At 52.0% G+C, this 19,205-nt stretch overlaps 1 protein-coding gene across 20 annotated transcripts in view; it reads right to left on the reverse strand.

Moving 5' to 3' along the window:
• Window positions 1–101: 101 nt before the first annotated feature.
• The window catches only part of IL34 (interleukin 34), a 71,340-nt gene continuing 52,236 nt past the window's right edge, over window positions 102–19,205 (reverse strand). For 6 of the 20 annotated variants that reach the window (XM_064383283.1, XM_064383279.1, XM_064383282.1 and 3 more), the window contains 7 exons: window positions 14,399–14,816; window positions 6,397–6,530; window positions 4,421–4,498; window positions 3,971–4,132; window positions 1,931–2,028; window positions 986–1,279; window positions 665–754 (listed from right to left, as the gene is read on the reverse strand). In XM_064383283.1, coding sequence (XP_064239353.1) covers window positions 751–754; window positions 986–1,279; window positions 1,931–2,028; window positions 3,971–4,132; window positions 4,421–4,498; window positions 6,397–6,530; window positions 14,399–14,426 — 798 coding nt within the window. In that variant the 5' untranslated portion in view covers window positions 14,427–14,816 and the 3' untranslated portion in view covers window positions 665–750. Of the gene's footprint in view, window positions 755–985; window positions 1,667–1,930; window positions 2,029–3,970; window positions 4,133–4,420; window positions 4,499–6,396; window positions 10,976–14,398; window positions 14,817–19,205 lie in introns of those variants that run through there. The other 14 variants (XM_064383275.1, XM_012437414.2, XM_012437410.2 and 11 more) reach the window with 14 other exon arrangements.

Genomic DNA, 19,205 nt, shown 5'->3' on the forward strand with positions numbered 1-19,205 from the left:
CAGATTCCATCCAAATCCAAATCCTCAGACCGCCCCCCAACCTCCTGCACTTGGCCGCCTCCCATCCCCCTCCAGGTTCACCTCCAAAGATGCAAAGCAAACCAAAGGAAGCTGGGCATTTAATAGAAAAAAGAAACTGGAAGAGCATCCACTGTGGCAAGATATGGCACTTGGCACTGGCCTCTGCCCCGAACTCCCCAGTCTGCCAGGCTGGGGGGAGGTCCTAGAATGACCACGTCATGCTGCCTGTCTCCCCTGCAACCCACGGCTGTGCCTCGCTGCTGCAGGTAACGGGAGGCTCAGCACCCGCTTCAGGTGGGGGGACAGTGAGGGCAGCGCCAGGAGGGGCCAGAAGCTCTATACCCATCCACCTTCAGGTCCCCAGGTCCCCTCAGCTCCAGGTGAGGCCATGACAGTTGTGGAAGGCAGGAATCTGAGCCCTGCTGTGGCAAAGAATCCCCCTCAAAGGAAGAACATCATTCCTAGGGGTCCTCTCCCAGGAAGGGCTCCCACCAGCACCCCTCGAAGTCTCAGGCCCAGCTCAACTCCTGTGGGAGCTCGTCTGGCTGCCCTGTCTGCAGTCACCATCCAGGCTGCTCACTCACTGAGCCCGTGGAATGAGGAGAGCAGCTGGGGGACTGTGGAGGCGGAGGATACATCTGGGTGGCCGCACATTGCAATGAGGGCTCTGGGCTATAGGACTGAGGACTTGGCATCTCACAGTCCTGCCAGTTTAGGACGGAGCTTTGTTTACCTGCAAGGGATAGGAAAAAAAAGGTGTAGCAGTGCTCAAGACCACCTTCCCCACCAAACCAAGCCACGTGTGCTTGTCCCCCCATAACCAGGGCCCATCCTGGCTTCCAGAAATGACCTGTAGCCCTGGGGAGCAGAGGGTATGCCCAGAGGATGCCAACTCTACCAGCTGGCCTGGGCCCTGATGCCCGGCCTCCCGCCCCCAGGCTTCACCCCCAAAGAAGCTCCTTACAGCAGGAGCAGTACAGCAGCTCCATGACCCGGAAGCAGTTGTCCAGCAGGGCTTTGGGCCGCACCAGCTTCAGGTTTGGCCCTGGGGCATTCAGGAGGGACAACACGGATTCCACCTTGGGGCTGACCTCCACGTCCTGGAAAGGAGGAAGCCGTCAGGAGCGGTGGCAAGATGGAGCCGTACCCCAGGAGAGCCGTGGGGGCTGTCCAGTCACCTGGAGCTGCCCAAACCATGGAAGAAGGACCAGACTTCTGTGGCCATGAGCCTGGATCACTATTTCTCACCATCTTCTTCCTGTGGGCGCAAGGAGGGTCCCAGATGCCACCCTTCACCCATGCACAACTCCAAGGCTCCACTTTTCCATCTTTGGAAAAATGAGTAGAGGGTGCAGGCCAGGACAGTGAGGAAAGTGGGGCATCCCGCGCCCAGGCACGGCCACCCACCACCACGTGAGGACCCCCCTGACCTGGGGAGACTGTCCTTCAGGAAGCAAAGACTTCCATGAACTCCAGGGAACAACAGAAGGCCCTCATAGGGACACTGAGGCTTAAGTCACATAGGCAGGGCAGGATGTCCAGCTCCAAGCTCGGGTGGTTTCTCTCCATGAGACTCAACAAAAGGGTCATGTGGGGTGCACCATGACACCGAGGGAGGGAAGTCCCCAGGCTGAGGTCAGGGCCACTGTAGAAAGCATCATGGGAAAGGTGGGGGGTGATCTTCTGGAAGGGGGTGACAGCCCGGGCAACATGTCCTGGGCCCAATTGTGTCCGTCTCCTCCCCCCAAAAGCTGTGTCTTGGCCAGGTGCAGTGGCTCACGCCTGTAATCCCAGCACTTTGGGAGGCTGAGGTAGGTGGATCACCTGAGATCAGGAGTTTAAGACCAGCCTGACCAACAAGGAGAAACCCCGTTTCTACTCAAGATTAGCTGGGCCCGGTGGTGCACACCTGTAATCCCAGTTTCTCGTGAGGGTGAGGCAGGAGAATCGCTTGAACCTGGGAGGCGGAGGTTGTAGTGAGCCAAGATTGCACCATTGCGCTCCAGCCTGGGCAACAGAGCAAAAAAAAAAAAAAAGGTTGTGTCCTGGTCCTACCCTTGGTGCCTGTGAAGGTGACCCTATTTGGAAATAGAGTGTTTGCAGAGGATCTCAGAAGGACATCATCCTGGATTTAGGGTAGGCCCGAATCCAATGACTGATGTCCTTGTAAGAGAAAGGTCACAGAGACATGGAAACACCAGGCGGAAGGCCATGAAAAGACTGAGACGTCTGGGCGTGGCTGCTCACGCCTGTAATCCCAGTGCTTTGGGAGGCTGAGGCAGACAGATCACTTGAGGCCAGGAGTTCAAAACCAGCCTGACCAACATGGCGAAACCCCATCTCTACTAAAAATACAAAAACAGGCATGGTGGCAGGTACCTGTAATCCCAGCTACTCAGGAGGCTGAGGCAGGAAAACTGCTTGAACCCTGGAGGTGGAGGTTGCAGTGAGCCGAGATCGTGCCACTGCACTCCAGCCTGGGTGGCAGAGCGAGACTCCATCTCAAAACAAAACAAACAAACAAACAAAAGCCACCACAGAGGCCAGGCAGGGTGGCTAATGCCTGTAACCCCAGGACTTTGGGAGACTGAGGCAGGAATATCATTTGAGGCCCGGGGTTCAAGACCAGCCTGGGCAACATAGCGAGACCCCATCTCTAAAATAAATAAATAAAATGAAATGAAACGAAATAAACAAGAAAAAGAGCCACCAAAGAGAGCAAGGAGTCTCCTGGCTTTGTAAGAATTGAGAGCCTTCCCACCAGTCTCCTCCCAGGAAAGCTCTAGGCGGCTGCAAAAACAGGTGCTGGTCCCTAAGCCCTTTCACAATGCGAAGCTTACAGTTGGCCTGGGATGCTCTGCCCACAGGCTGGACCTTGTCAGCAGCTGGCTAAGCAGGGCAGCAGGTGGGTCCCCAGGACAGCTGTGCACCAGACTCCTGAGGAGGGTGGGTGGGGACAGGGAGGGGTCCCACAGCACACAGCCTGCATAGGTCATCCCACCACCTTGTTTTTTTACTACAATTCAGGCTCTTTAGAGGACAAGATCCCTGAGGCCTCAGATCAATTTCTCTGAGTGGGGTGGAGATAGGGGAATCTCTTTGTTTTTTTTTTTTAATTAACTAAAGTTCATAATTTACATTAGTGTTCACACTGTTGTACAGTTCTGTGGGTTGTGACAAATGTGTGCTGTCACGTATCCACCATGAACGTATTATACAGCAGAGTTGTCAGGGTTTTTTTGCTTTTTTGTTGTTGTTTTTTTTTTGAGACAGGGTTTTTCACTCTTGTCACCCAGGCTGGAGTGCAATGATGAGATCTCAGCTCACTGCAACCTCCACCTCCCAGGTTGAAGCCATTCTCCTGCCTCAGCCTCCCAAGTAGCTGGGATTACAGGCGTGTGCCACCACACCCGGCCACTTTTTGTATTTTTAGTAGAGACAGGTTTCACCATGTTGGCCAGGATGGTCTCAAATTCCTAACCTGAGGTGATCCGCCCGCCTCAGCCTCCCAAAGTGCTGGGATTATAGGCATGAGACATGGCCGGCCTGCAGCACAGCTTCACTGCCCCAAACCTTCCCTGTGCTCCATCTATGCTTCCCCACTCCCCCTCCCCCACCTCCAGGATCCTCATGGTGCAGAAACAAAGAGGGTAGGATGACTGGCCCAGGATCCAGAGGGAGAGAGGCAGAGGCTAGAACAGAGTCTCAGGGGCGTCTCCTGCACCCCGAGCCTGGTCGGCATGGAACAGTGACCACCTCCTCCTTCCGCAGGCTTCTTTTCCTGCCTGCACCCCTCCCCCACTTTCCCATGCCCCTGGGTTGGTGCCCATCTTTCCATGTGTTCACCCCTCTCCTCACCAGCCCTTGGCCACACCTCATAGACTCATACACACGCATGCACACACCTGTGCACACACACGCCCTGCCTGCCACCCGCTGCACGGCTCACCGTGAGGCCCCGCTGGACATCCAGCAGCAGCGTCTGCACCTCCTGCAGATACTTCCAGGACGGGTGGCCCTCGAGCAGCACATCCTGCACCGACTCAGTGGCACTGAGACTCACCAAGACCCACAGATACCGCAACTCCCGCTCGCTCACCCGGGCCCTCTGCTGCAGAGACAGGGAAGTCACTGCAACCCCCGAGACACGAGCCCTCTGGGCTCGGACCACCCTCTCACCAGGGACTTACCCCAGCAGAGGGAGCAGACAGTGAGTGCAGCTGGTGCTGCTGGCCTGGGGCCTCTCCCCAGCCTCCGAGAGCAGGCTAGTCCTTGGCCCAGGCTGGGGAGAGGCCCCAGGCCAGCAGCACCACCTGCCAAGTCCAGTGCACCTCTGAGGATGGGGCCCACTGGATGTCATGGGAGGCAGGGTTCCCCCAGTCCAGCAGGGGATTCTCACCAGCCTGGTGACATTGGTGATTCTGAACACCTCCTCGTAAGGCACGCTGATCTTGTAGTTGATGGGGAAGTAGTATTTCTAGAGAGACACAAGAACAAACCATGAGGCCAGAAGTAGAAATGACTAGCAGGCTCCCCAACCTCCCAAATGATCTTTTCTTTAAAGTTAGTCTCACTCCGTCGCCCAGTCTGGAGTGAAAGGGCAGGATCATGGCTCACTGAAGCCTCAACCACCCAGGCTCAGGCAATCCTCCCACCTCAACCTCCCAAGTACCTGGGACTATAGGTGTGTGGCACCACGCTCAGATAATGTCTTAATTTTTTGTAGAGATGAGGTTTCATCATGTTGCCCAGGCTGGTCTTGAACTCCTGGGCTCAAATGATCCTCCCACCTTGGCCTCTCAAAGTGCTGGGATTACAGGCATGAGCCACGACACCTGGCCTCCAGATGAATTTTGATGTACGAGGAGAGGACTCAGGGCCCAGCCCTTTGATGGCAGAGGTGGTCCTGTACAGAGAGGTGTGCCTGGCTCACAACTGGGATAAAAACAGCTCACTTTCCTCTGGGACACAGGGAGGGTGGAACAAAACACACAGTTCCTGTTAAGGCAGAAGTTTCAGGCTCAAGAGTGAGGACACGCTACTTCAAGAAAAACATTGTTATGTGATGGTTGCACAGCTCTGTGAACACACTAAAAACCATTGAGTTGTGCACTTTAAGGGGGTGAATTATGTCTCATATATAAATACATAAATTATATGTCAGTGAAGCTGTTAAAAAAGACACTCACAAGGTGCAGTGGTTTATGCCTGTAATCCCAGAACTTTGGGAGGCTGAGGAGAGAGATTCACTTGAGCTCAGGAGTCTGAGGTTACACTGAGCTGTGATCTCACCACTACACTCCAGCCTGGCCAACAGTGACACCCTGTCTCTAAAGGTTAATTAATTTTAAAAGATATATAGGTCAGGCATGGTGGCTCACACCTGTAATCCCAGCACTTTGGGAGGCCAAGGTGTGTGTATTGCTTGAGCCCAGGAGTTCAAGACCACCCTGGGCAACATGGTGAAACCCTACTACTCACAAAAATGTTTTGTCCAGGCATGGTGGCTCACGCCTGTAATCTCAGCACTTTGGGAGGCTGAGGTGGGCGGATCACAAGGTCAGGAGTTCAAGACCAGCCTGGCCAACATGGTGAAACCCCTTCTCTACTAGAAATACAAAAATTAGCCGGGCGTGGTGGCACCCACCTGTAATCCCAGCTACTCAGGAGGCTGAGGCAGGAGAATCGCTTGAACCCGGGAGGTGGAGGTTAAGGTGAGCCGAGATCATGCTATTGCACTCCAGCCTGGGCAGCAAGACTCCATCTCAAAAAAAAAAGTTTTAATTAGCTGGGTATGGGACTATAGCACAGGCCTGTAGTCCCAGCTACTAGCAAGGCTGAGGTGGGAGGATCATTTGAGCCTGGGAGGTGGAGGTTGCAGTGAGCTGAGATTATGCCATTGCACTCCAGCTTGGGCAACAGAGCAAGACCCTGTCTCAAAAAAAAAAGAAAATTTTTTTTAGAAAAAGTTAAAAAAAGAAACAAAGAAAAAAAAGCATAGAGCCACACAGATATTTCCACTCTACAAAAAGAACCAAATGCTCCAATTTCTAGGTCTTTATCTCCCCAGCTAATAAGTGCCTGGGGTTCCTCAAAGAACTCCAGGTGTCCATTCCTGAGTCATATGGTGAGTGCCGCCATGAAGGATTAAAATAAGACCAAGGAGGAGGGCTGGCGGCCCCAGGAGATGGCAGGAGAGGGGTCGGTAAGTGCAGACCAGGTGCATGGGTAGGTTTCAGAGAAAGGCAGAGAAACGGGCTATGGTCTGCTCAGGGCTGACACAGGTCCTAGGAAGGGCCCTGAATGTCCAGAGACCTATGCCAGGTGAGCCCCAGTGCTCGGGGACAGGGATACAGCTGGTGCCCACGTGGTTACCATGTACTGAAGTCGGTTCCTGTACTGCAGCTTGTCCCGCAGAAAACCCGTGACAGTGCACTCCTCGCTCTGCGTCAAGGGCCACATCTCCAAATGCTCGTTCCCCAAGGCCACGCTGAGGAGGATCCCAAGATCTGTGGACCACATGTGACAAGGGCACATGAGCACCCTGCATCTCATCCACACTGTCCACAACATCCAAAGCCGAGTGACCATCATCTGTTCTCGTAGGTGACACGAACTGATAGGAAAGGTGTGGTGGGGGGCGGACAGGATCTGGAATGCTTTCCCTGGGGTCTGGCTCCAGAACAGCAAAGTCAGGCAGGCAGGAGCAGTCCAGAGGGTCCACACCCACCCCACGCCAGCCACCAGAGCCCCCCAGGAGGCACGCCCCAGGGTCGACATCTGGTGTCCCCGCTTCTCTCGCTCCATGGGGCAGGCAAAACCTCCCGCCCAGGACAACTTCAGCCCCTGGTGTCCAGGTGACATGTTTTCAAAGCTCGTTGCTGGGTTTTCCAGCAAGGCATTCAGGAGATCAATCATCCTGGATACTGGTTCCAATTTGACAAATGACTCTTCAGTCACCCACGCCATTTTCTTCCCTGCCCTATCTGATCTTAGTGTCCTTCCCAGCTAACTGTGCCAGCGGGTCTGTAGCGCCTTCCAGTCTGGTCATTCTGGGACATTAAGCAGATCTCACACTGGCTGCGTCTCTTCTGGCCACAAATGAGAATGAGCTGCTGAAACATTACCAGCCTTTGCCACTGGGGGTCACTGTGACTTCAAAAACAGCCTATACGATTTCCAAGTGCCTTAACAGAAAAAATAGGAGAGAATTCACAACAAATATGAATAAAGTCCATCAGAGCAGAAAGAATAAAACAGAAAAAGGCCAGCAACTATCCAAAAGATCAGACTCATAAACCAAATAAATAAATTCACATTAAAACAATCAGATATAAGGTTTCTTTCTTTCTTTTTTTTTTTTTTTTTGAGATAGGGTCTCCCTCGGTCACCCTGGCTGGAATGCAGTCGTGGAATCATGGCTCACTGCAACCTAGAACTCCCAGACTCAAGCGATCCTTCCGCCTCAGCCTCCAAGTAGCTAGGACTACAGTTGCACGCCACTACACTTGCTAATTTTTATATATTTTGTAGAGAAAGGGTACTGCCATGTTGGCCAGACTGGCCTCAAACTCCTGAGCTCAAGCAATTCTTCTGCCTCAGCATCCCAGAGTGCTCAGATTATAGGCATCAACCACTGTGCTCAGCCCATTTTTCATATATTCAAATGAAAAAGTTTTTTGTGGTTTTGGGTTGTTGGGCCTATTTATTTATTTGAGACAGGGTTTTGCTATGTTGCCCAGGCTTGTCTCAAATGCCTAGTCTCAAGTGATCCTCTCTTGTGGCCTCCTGAGTAGCTGGAATGAGAGACGCATGCCACTGTACCCAGCTTTTTTTTTTTTTGAGACGGAGTCTCCCTCTGTTGCACAGGCTGGAATACAGTGGTGCAATCTCAGCTCACTGCAACCACTGCCTCCCAGCTTCAAGCAATTCTCCTACCTCAGCTCCCAAGTAGCTGGGATTACAGGCATGCAACACCATGCCCAGCTAATTTTTGCATTTTTAGTAGAAATGGGGTTTTACCACATTGGCCAGGCTGGTCTCGAACTCCTGACCCCAGGCTATTCACCCTCCTCAGCCTTCCAAAGTGCCGGGAGCCACTGCACCCAGCCTTTTTTTTTTTTTTTTTTTTTTTTTGAGACAGAATCTTGCTCTGTTGCCCAGGCTGACGTACAGTGGCACAATCTCAGCTCACTACAACCTCTACCTCCTGGGCTCAAGCAATTCTTGTGCCTCATGCCTCAGCCTCCCAAGTAGCTGGGATTACAAGCAAGGGCTACCACACCCAGCTAATTTTTTGTATTTTTTGTAGAGACAAGGTATCGCCATGTTGGCCAGATTGGCCTCAAAACTCCTGAGCTCAAGCAATTCTCCTGCCTCAGCATCCCAAAGTGCTGAGATTACAGGCATGAGCCACTGTACCTGGCCATATTATTAAAATTATTAAAAGCTCATTTTGTTTTAATAATGAATAATTACTACTAGATCCCAACATTGTACTCCAGCCTGGGCAACAAGAGCAAAAAACTCCGTCTGAAAAAAAAAAACCCAAAAACTATGCTGTATAATATATTCATGGTGATGCTGGCCAAGCAGTGAGGCAAGTGCTGTCCTGAAAAGCAATTTAGTAATTTTTGTTATTAATGGATTTGATAGTATCCACACTCTTCCAACCACTAAGCCTTAAAAATGTCCACACTTTCACCCTCTAAATTCACTTCTAGAAATAATTGGAAGAAAAGCAAAAGCCAAAAATTTATGAAAAAAAACAGAGAGAGCAGCATTTATTTTAAAATAGTGAAAATCTGGAAATGGCCTAGATGGCCCGTTATAATACATGTGTCCAATAAAAATCACATTTGTCAAAGCTTCGCCTGTGCTATGTGAACTTGAAAAACAGCATCACTCAACGCTATCTGTGTTCATAGCGTGACTGTACCAAATCTCTAAGGGAGATTTTTTAGTGTTTTTCTTTTGAAATAAGGTCTTGCTCTGTCACCCAGGCTGGAACGCAGCAGCACTGTCATTGTTCACTGCAACCTCAGCCTCCTGGGTTAAAGCAATCCTCCCACATCAGCCTCCCAGCAGCTGGGACTGCAGGTGCCAACACCACACCCAGCTAATTAAAAAAATTTTTTTTTGTAGAGACGAGGTCTTGCTCTTTTGCCCAGGCTGGTCTCAAACTCCTATGCTCAAGCGATGCTCCCACCTCGGCCTCCAAAAGTGCTGGGATTACAGGCATGAGCCACCACATCTGGCCTTGCAGGACATTTTTTATGTGCTATACTCCATATCTATTATTGTTATAGACAAAAGCAATGACCATCCTTTTTTTTTTTTTTTTTTTGGCAAAAGCAGTCAGGCAGGCTGTCACCTCCCTCAGCCACCCGCAGCTATGAGTAGGAATTACTGACTGGACTTTCCCCACCCCCAGCATCTCGAAAGACTTGTACTTACCGCCCCTCTGGTCTGGGCCACATCACCCGTTTGCCACTTCCCCACCTCCCTCTCCAAACCTGCCCCGTTCTGTTTTCCTGCCTGGCCTTTGCTCCTTTGGGACCTCCCACCGGGAGTGCCCTTGCTCAGCTCAGAGCCTCAGGTCTCCTCAAGCCCTGTGCCCCATATAGCCCCACATTTTTTGCAAGATTGCGAGTTTGCAATCTGTCTTGCACTTCCTCTCTCTTTCTTTCCCTGTGCCTGACACAGTATCGGGCCAGAGGGACAGATAAACATGAACTGAACCAGTGTTTGCCCCTTCGATATCTGCTTGCTTTCTGTCCTAAGTCCTGAACCTCTCAGTTTGGCACCCACCCTTGCAGTTCAAGATCATCCCTGCAGGTCAAGATCATCCCTGCCTCCTGGGCTCATGCTTTGCCCGTGCTGGGTAACCCCTCCCACTACAGACCTCCTTCAAAGCCTCCCAGAGACTCTTCTCTCCCCCCATCACCCCACCAGGGTCTCCCCTGCCTGCACCAGCCCCAACTGGTCTCTGCCTCCAGCACCACCTTCCCCATTCACTCATGACCTTGACTTTGGTATGTGAATCCATAGAGCAGTTAAACACCACACAGTCCAGTGTGCTGAACACTTTACATGTGCGTTTGAGGATCTGCTTCAAGGGGTAGAAATGGGAGCAGACATCAGCATCCCCTGAGAGCCTGTTAAGGCACAGGTCATCCGGCCCCGCCCCAGAGTCTCTGCTCAGCAGGTCTAGGATGCGGCCAGAGAATCGACCTTTCTAACAAGTTCCCAGGTAAAGCTGTGGCCATTGGTCTGGAACCGCAGACCTTCAGCAACAGTTGCAAGCTGGTGTCGCAACGGCCACCTCCGGTCCACAGGGATTTCACATAAAAATTCACAATTTCAGCTTTTCTTTAAAAAAAAATCAGTACCTCTGTCCACACTGGGTCTTTTTTCCTATGTGGCCATCACCATTGGCCGTCTACTCCGCCCCTCAGTCCAACAGCAGCTGCCCTTCTCTGTGTCCTGTTCTGGGGCCCTGGGGACCTGGCAGCTATGGCCTCGAGGCAGGGACTGTGCCTTGGAGTGAAACTGCACCTTCCAGCCTGGCACGGTGGGCACACGGGCTGCCCTGGAAGCCCTGTCCACAGATGATCTGCCCCTCCCCCAGCCGTGTGGCCTTCCTCTAAGGCTACAGCCCAGACATCACTCCTAAGTGTCAGTTTCTTGTTTTGCTGCCTCCACCCACCCAGAGAAACAGGTTAACAAATAGGATCCAGGCAGGGGCAGCACAGCTCCAACCTCAAGGCCACTGTCCCCCACATGCTCTGCACACCAGGAACCCTACAGCCAGTGCCACCCCTGACCCTGGTCAAGAGACCCCCCCTGCCCTCATCTTACCCCAGAGGCAAGAACCTGCAAGACAGGCTGGGCACGGAGGCTCACGCCTGTAATCCCAGCACTTTGAGAGGCCAAGGCAGACGGATCACCTGAGGTCAGGAGTTCAAGACCAGCCTGGCCAACCTCATCTCTACAAAAAATACAAAAATTACAGCCGGGCACGGTGGCTCACGCCTATAATCCCAGCACTTTAGGAGGCTGAGGTGGGTGGATCACGAGGTCAAGAGATCGAGACCATCCTGGTCAACATGGTGAAACCCCATCTCTACTAAAAATACAAAAATTAGCTGGGCACGGTGGTGCGTGCCTGTAATCCCAGCTACTCAGGAGGCTGAGGCAGGAGAATTGCTTGAACCCAGGAGGCGGAGATTGCAGTGAGCCAAGATTGCACCATTGCACTTCAGCCTGGGTAACAAGAGTGAAACTCCGTCTCAAAAAAAAAAAATACAAAAATTACCTGAGCACAGTGGCAGGTGCCTGTAGTCCCAGCTAGTCGGGAGGCTGAGACATGAGAATTGTTTGAACCTGGGAGGCAGAGGTTGCAGTGAGCTGAAAAAGTGCCACTGCACTCCAGCCTGGGCAACAGAGCGAGACTCAGTTTTTAAAAAATAAATAAATAAAATAAAAATAAATAAAACAACCTGCAAGGCAGAGAGAGGCTGAAGAAAGCTCTGCATGAGTACGGTGCTCCCTTCCTGGGGCAGGCCCCAGGTGGAGGGCAAGAGGGACCTGCGCCCTCCCTGTGATGACCCTATGTGCAGTGACAAGTAAGCCTTGTCACTCCCTGCCCCAGGGACCAAATCTGAACCTGTGCTGTGGGTTAAATAGGATCTCCTTCAAATCCACATTTACCCAAACCTCAGAGTGTGACCTTGTTTGGAAATAGGGTCTCTGTGAAGTAGGAGGTAGGACCAACTCCAGAGGCGGAGCTCCGACACTGGACCAAAGTGGAAACAGGGATGGATGGGTGGAAGCAGCATTTGAAAAGACATGCCCAGCAGCGTTCCCTGTCAGTTTACCATTGCCATGGCAACACCTGGGCGTTACCACTCCTTTCCACGGCAATGACCCAGTGACCCAAAAGTTACTACTCCTTCCCAAGAAATGTCTGCATAAACTGCCCCTTAATCTGCATGCAATTAGAAGTGGGAATAAATATGACTGCAAATGGCCTTAAGCTGCTCCCCAGTACAACTCCTCTGGCACAGCCCTATTCTGCAGGAACTGGCACAGAGCCGTAACACCTCTTCAGTAAAGCTGTTTTCTTCTATAACATCAGCTTGCCTTGAATTCTCTCTGAGCCAAAGCCAAGAACCCTCCCAGGCTAAGCCCCACTTGGGGGCTTGCCTGTCCTGTGCCACTTGCAGGTGTTATTAAATGAAGGATGTCAGGATGAGCCCATCGGGTATTTAGGCAGGTCCCTAAATCCAATGACGAGTGTCCCTGGAAGAAAAAGAGGGGACACAGAGACACACCGAGTCCGGCCACATGAAGACAGAGGCAGAGCCAGGTGACTTGGCCACAGGCCAAGGAGGCCAAAGCCGCCAGGAGCTGGAAGAGGCAAGGAAGGCTCCTTCCCAGTGCCTTTGGAGGGAACCTGGCCCTGTGGGCACCCTGATCTCACACTTCAGTCTCCAGAACTGTGAGACAATATGTTCCTGTTGCTCTAAGCCACCCGAAGAGTACTAATTGGTTACAGCAGCCCAACTTCCTCAGCACCTCAGCCCCTGAGCACCAGCCCCCACCTCAATCTGCCGCCCCTCCTCTCCCTCATGCCCCAGCCAGTCCTAACCTGGTCCTAAGACACACCTCCTGGAGCTTTCTCCCCTCTCTCTTGCTTTTCTCTTTTCTTTGCTTTCTTTCTTTTTTCTTTCTTTCTGTCTTCCTTTCTTTCTTTCTGTCTTTTCTGTCTTTCCTTTTTTTCTCTCTCTCTCTCTTTCTTTCTTTCTTTTTTTATAGGGTCTCACTTTGTTGTCCAGGCTGCAGTGCAGTGATGCAATCCTCACTCACTGCAGCCTGAATCTCCTGGGCTCAAGTGATCCCCCCACCTCAGCCTCCTGAATAGCTGGGATTACAGGTGCACGCTGCCACACCGCCTGATTTTTCTTTTTTTTAGAGATGGGGTCTCACTATGTTGCCCAGCCTGGTTTCAAACTCCTGGCCTCAAGCCATCCTTCTGCCTGGCCTCCCGCAGTGCTGGGATCACAGGTGTGAGCCACCAGCTCAGCATCCCTTGCCTTTCATCCACACCTCCACCTCCAGAATGACCCTCATTTCCTCCTGTGCAGACAGTAACAACAGCAACTCCTACAAGAACCGCCAGACTGATTTCAGGAGCAGAGGAACTCCCAAGCACGACTCCACCCCCACTGGCTCTCAAATCCTCCAGGGCTGCCTGCTGTGGGTGAGGGAGGCACGCTTTTCCTGGTTTCCAAGGCCTCAGCCACCCGGGTCCAAACCAGCTTCCAGCCTGGCCTTTCATCATCCTATCGCCGAAACTTTGCTCACACTGGTCCCTCTCCCTGGAACACAGGTCTCATGACCTCAGGTCTACCTATATGAACACCACCCCACCTTCCAGACCATTTCCAGCAGCCTAAAACCCCATGCTGTACCCCTGATCCTCATGACCTAGGCGCTTCCAGAACACTAGGTCCACCGCCTGTCCCTAATGTCCCAACACTTTGTTGTATCTTTTCACAAGGGCCAGCATGGAGCCAACTCTTCTCTGAATCCCTCCAAGGCTCATACCCATGACCTCAAACAGTTTCCGAGCACTCAACCCTGTGCCAGGCACTGGAGACAGAGGCATGAGACAGCAAGGTCCTTGTTGTCATGGGAGTGACTGCAGTGGGCACGTGGAAGGCACCAGAAAAATGTGATGAATTTGAGTCAATTAAATTGAATCTTGGAGAGTGAAGGGATCTGGTCTGGCGTCCCACCCAGCAGACATGAGAGGCTTCCAGATCCTTTTTTTACTTTCTGTCCTCATTTCAACTTATTTTTCTTTTTACCAACAATGTTATCTTTCTGCTTTTGAATTCTGTTCTGTTATGGAGGAAGAGTTGGAGGGGAACAGGCTGCCTTCTCCAGGCACCTGGCTGCTCTTCTGCGGTGGGTCTTGGGTTCCTGGACACTTTCACCAGCCACGTCCCCACCCCCACTGGCCACGCCCAGGACTATGCCGCCGCTGCCTGCACACGGCTCCCCAGCGCCCAGGAGCCTGGAAAGGTGAGATGCTGCCACCTACCCTCAGTGCCTGTCCCAACCTAAGACCACCCTGGGGACCATGCCCACCCAGCCAGAACCACCCACCCAGCTTGCCCATCGGAGCCTGAGGTCAGCAGCAGACAGGGCAGAGGGTGGCCGTGGAAATCCCACAGGGTGTCTGCAGTCAGGCTGGGAAGCATCACAGCTTCTGACCAGCGAAAACGCCCTGGTTGCTATAGCCACGGCAGAGCCTGGATCTCGGCCAAGGCCTCCCAGGGCAGGTCCCCAGAGACACCCCGGTACTCACAGTGCAGCCAGGTGAAGCCCCAGGACATGGTAGTGTTCCTCGTCCCCCCAAGAGCTCAGGAACCATCCCCAGTGGAGTGTCTATGGAGGCCTGAGCATGGCCTACATGGCCTCGGGGCAGCAGAGGTGGCCACTGAGTCAGGGAAAGGCTGGCCCTGGAGGAGTGGTTGGGTGGCGGGAGCAGGCAGGTGCCCCGGGGGCAGCAGCTGCCCTTATCTGCCCAGCAGCATGGAGGACAGCCAGGGGGCAGTGGCTGCGAGTCCCATGGCAGCCCAGGAGTGGGTCTGAGCCAGTGACCTCAGGGTCTTCCTTTCCGAGGAGCAGGAGGAGAGAGTCCCTGGCAGGTCCCTCGGTATCTGGGGCTGGGTGACGCTTTCTCTGATTTCTCCGACTGCAGCTGCTCAGTGTGAAATTTGGCTCTGGGAAGAGAAAGGAGGGGAGAAACTGATTATGTAAGAGCAGTGCTATCACTCAGCCATCAGCCACAGGCTTGGAGGAGCCACTGTGCCCACCGCATGCAAAGCCTGCACAGGACCACCCTGCCCTGGCAACTGGACAGGGCTCACATGAGAAACGACTTCGGGACACCTGAGCATCCCCAGCCCATGAGTGAGTTGCGATGACACCAGCTGGCAGCCTGGGGCCTCAACAAAAGCAGGACCAAGAATGAACAGGTGGTGTGAGTTCACACATCGAGGGCCATGAATGACTCAGGCTGCGGGGCAGGTTAAAAAAGAGGATGCGCTCCCACCCCAAAAAAAAAGCCAGGCGCTGTGGCTCATGCCTGTAATCTCAGCACTTTAGGAGGCCAAGAAGGGAGGATTGCGTGAGCCCAGGAATTCGAGACCAGCTGGGCAACATGGTGAAACCCCTACTCTACTAAAAATACAAAAAGTAGCCAGGAATGGTGGCGCATGTCTGTAATCCCAGCTACTCGGGAGACTGAGGCAGGAGAATTGCTTGATCCCAGGAGGCAGAGGCTGTAGTGAGCCAAAGTAGCAACACTGTCCTCCAGCCTGGGCAACAGAGTAAGGCTCCATCTCAAAAAAAAAAATGAATTTAATACACCAAACCTCCCCAACACCCTGGCTTAGCCTAGCCTCCCTGAAACGTGAACACTTACCTTAGCCTAAAGTTGGGCAAAATCATCTAACACCAAGTCTATTTTATAATGAAGTATTGAATATCTCAAGTCATTTATTGAATACTGTGCATTACTTCAAAATTGTGATGGTTTCACACCATTGTAAAGTCAAAAAATTGTAAGTGAGACAGGCATGATGGCTCACGCCTGCAACCCCAGCACTTTGGGAGGCCAAGGCGGGAAGATCGCTTGAGCTCAGCAGTTAGAAACCAGCCTCGGTAACATGGTGAAACCTCATCTCTACAAAAAATTTGCTAGGCATGTTGGCACACGCCTGAGGTCCTGGCTACTCGGAGGTTGAGGCTGCAGTGAGCCATGTTTGCAGCCCTGCACTCCAGCCTGGGTGGCAAAGAGAGATCTGTCTCAAAAATGAAAAATAAAAATGAAAATGTAAGTGGAGCCATTATAAGTTGGGGACCATGTGTAGTTCCTTCCTTTTTTCTTGCTAAAGCAGGAGAATCGCTTGAACCCGGGAGGTGGAGGTTGCGGTGAGCCGAGATAGTTCCATTTCATTCCAGCCTGGGTGACAGAGCAAAACTCCATCTCAGAAAAAAAGTGGCCTTCCCCAATCCTGGGAGGACTCCGGCTTGCCTCCCTCTGCCTCTCCGTGTGTCTCTCTTTGTCTCTTTCTGTCTCTGTCTCAGTCTTTGTCTCTCTTTCCTCTCTCCCTCTGTCTCTGTCTCTCCTCTTTCTCTGTCTCTCCCTCTCCATCTCTGTCTCCCTGTCTGTCTCTCCCTGTGTATTCCACTGTACAGACCAATCACTGCTTGTTTGTCCACTAGTTGAAGGGTGTCTGGGCTGTTTCTGGTTTTGAGAATTGTGAATAAACCATCGCAAGCCTCCGTGTACAGATTTGGGTGTGGGGAAGTTCCGTCCCTCGGGGCTGGTCTGTAACTGTGAGTCGTGTCTCACAGCTCTTCAGACCTCCTGGGCTCTGCCTGCCTGCCACAGGGGCCTGGCCAGTGACTTTCTGCTCCTGTGGACACGGCTCTGCTGTGCACAGAACTGTGGATCCCATAGCTCAGACCCCAGGCCAGCCCAATAGGCACACACACACCAGAGTCACACTCTTTGCCCTGGCCTTGCCCCATAGATTCTCCTCGTAGCCTCCTCATTCAGAAATCTCCAAGAGAAGCCCCCAACACAGAGCCCTGCCATGCACCCGGGACCACAGACCCTGATGGGGAAGAAAAGGAAGTGAGGAATAATGGGGCACAGCCGCCTCCGAGACACACCTGCTCATCCCGAGCCTGGGCCCCATGGAAATGTGGAAACCATGAGGAAGCTTGGGGAGAACAGAGTGAGTTCCCAACGACACAGACGCCAGGACTGGGGCAGCAGGACACAGGAAAGCAGGCTGCTCACAGAGCCCCTAAAATAGACACAGCCCCGAGGCCTCAGGGCCCCTCCCTGCCAAAGGATCCTAAGCAGTGGTCTGCTGCCACCTGTCCCCAAAAGAGTGGCCCTCCCAGGCCGGGCACAGTGGCTCATGTCTGTAACCTCAGCACTTTGGGAAACTGAGGCGGGCAGATCACCTGAGGTTGGGAGTTCAAGACCACCCTGACCAATATGGAGAAACCCTGTCTCTACTAAAAATACAAAATGAGCCGGGCATGGTGGCACATACCTGTAATCTCAGCTACATGGAAGGCTAAAGGAGGAGAATTGCTTGAACCCGGGAGGTGGAGGTTGCAGTGAGCTGAGATAGTGCCATTTCACTCCAGCCTGGGTGACAGAGCAAAACTCCATCACAAAAAAAAAAGAGTGGCCTTCCCCAATCCTGGGAGGACCCCGGCTTGCCTCTCTCTGCCTCTCTATGTGTCTCTCTCTGTCTCTGTCTCTCTCTCAGGGCTGGCACGGGGTGGAGTGAGAGTTTGAGAACATATCTTGGCCATCCCTGGGGCTTACAGCAGTCATTGGGAAATTCATGCAGAGAAATTTGCACAAGAAGTAAAAGCTGTCATAGCAGTCTACATCATTCAGTGGTGAAAAGCATTTTCAAAGTCACAGTAATGAGTAAAAAGTGAATATTAATTTCACTGAATCATGACTTAAGGATACTGGAAAGACGAAGGTCAGGGAGGGCAGGTGTGTGGAGAGGGAAGGGGGTGACAAGAGCTAAATCTTCCCTGGTGGGAAATCAATAGATATGGCCTGAAATGAAGACACAGCTATTTAGAATGCTTTTTAGGCAGAGCAGGTGGCTCACACCTGTGGCACTTTGGGAGGCTGAGGCGAGAGGATCACTTGAGCCCAAGAGCTCGAGATCAGGCTGGGGAACATGGTGAAATCCCGTCTCTACAAAAAATACAAAAATTAGCTGGGTGTGATACATGTACCCGTAGTCCCAGCTACTCGGGAGGCTGAGGTAGGAGGATTGCTTGAGCCCAGGAGGCAGAGGTTGCAATGAGCCATGATGATGCCACTGCACTCCAGCCTGAGCATCAGAGCAAGACCTTGTTTAAAAAAAAAAAAGAAAAAAGAATGCTATATGTCTCTCTTTATATCATTGATATATAGAGAGCCTGGTACTCCAGCCTGGGAAATAGAGTGAGACTCTGTCTCAAAAAACAAAAATAAAAAATAAATTCTTGCCCTGGGCCTGTGTTGTGATGTCCAGCAGTTGGGGCAGTAAGGCCCTGCTTTTCCTGTGGACTTTAATAAGTTGAAAGTCCTGCCAGGCATGGTGGCGCGTGCCTGTATTCCCAGCTACTCAGGAGGCTGTGGTGGGAGGATCGCTTGAGACCAGGAGTTCTGGGCTGTAGTGCGCTATGCCGATCGGTGTCCGCACTAAGTTTGGCATCAATATGGTAAACTCCCAGGAGCAGGGGACCACCAGGTTGCCTAAGGAGGGGTGAACCGGCCCAGGTTGGAAACGGAGCAGGTCAAAACTCCCGTGCTGATCAGTAGTGGGATCACGCCTGTGAACACCCACTGCACTTCAGCCTGGGCAACATAGCGAGACCCATCTCTAAAAAAATAAAATAAATAAATAATTAAAAAATAAAAAAGTTGAAAGTCCTATGTCTGGAAAGCAGAAAACAAGAAGAACGGAATAGGCAGAGACTTGCTATTGTGTGTAATGTCACACTGAACTATTTGATTATTTAATTCAGGCACAGATATAACTTTGACTTAAAAAAAGCTAAATTAAAAACAAAAAAATTCCTGCCGGGTGCAGTGGTTCGTGCCTATAATCCCAATACTTTGGGAGGCTGAGGCAGGTAGATCATCTGAAGTCAGGAGTTCAAGACAAGCCTGGGCAACATGGTGAAACCCTGTCTCTATTAAAAATACAAATATTAGAAAATAAAGTAAATTTAAAAAAATACAAATATTAGCCAGGCATGGTGGCAGGTGCCTGTAATCTCAGCTACTTGGGAGGCTGAGGCAGGAGAACTGTTTGAACCCAGGAGGCAGAGATTACAGTGAAGCAAGATTGCACTACTGCACTTCAGCCTGGGTGACAGAGCAAAACTCCACCTCAAAAAAAAAAACTCCCTAGACAGGTGGGTGGTACATGCCTGTAGTCCCAGCTACACAGGAGGCTGAGGCAGGAGGATCGCTTGAGCCCAGGATATCAAGGCTGCAGTGAGCTAGGATCATACCACTGCACTCCAGCCTGGGAAACAGAGTAAGACCCTGTCTCAAAAAACAAAAATAA

This window comes from Aotus nancymaae, unplaced genomic scaffold (assembly GCF_030222135.1).
Source record: "Aotus nancymaae isolate 86718 unplaced genomic scaffold, 86718_ANA_hifiasm-v0.15.2.pri h1tg000030l, whole genome shotgun sequence".
Lineage (NCBI taxonomy): Eukaryota > Metazoa > Chordata > Mammalia > Primates > Aotidae > Aotus > Aotus nancymaae.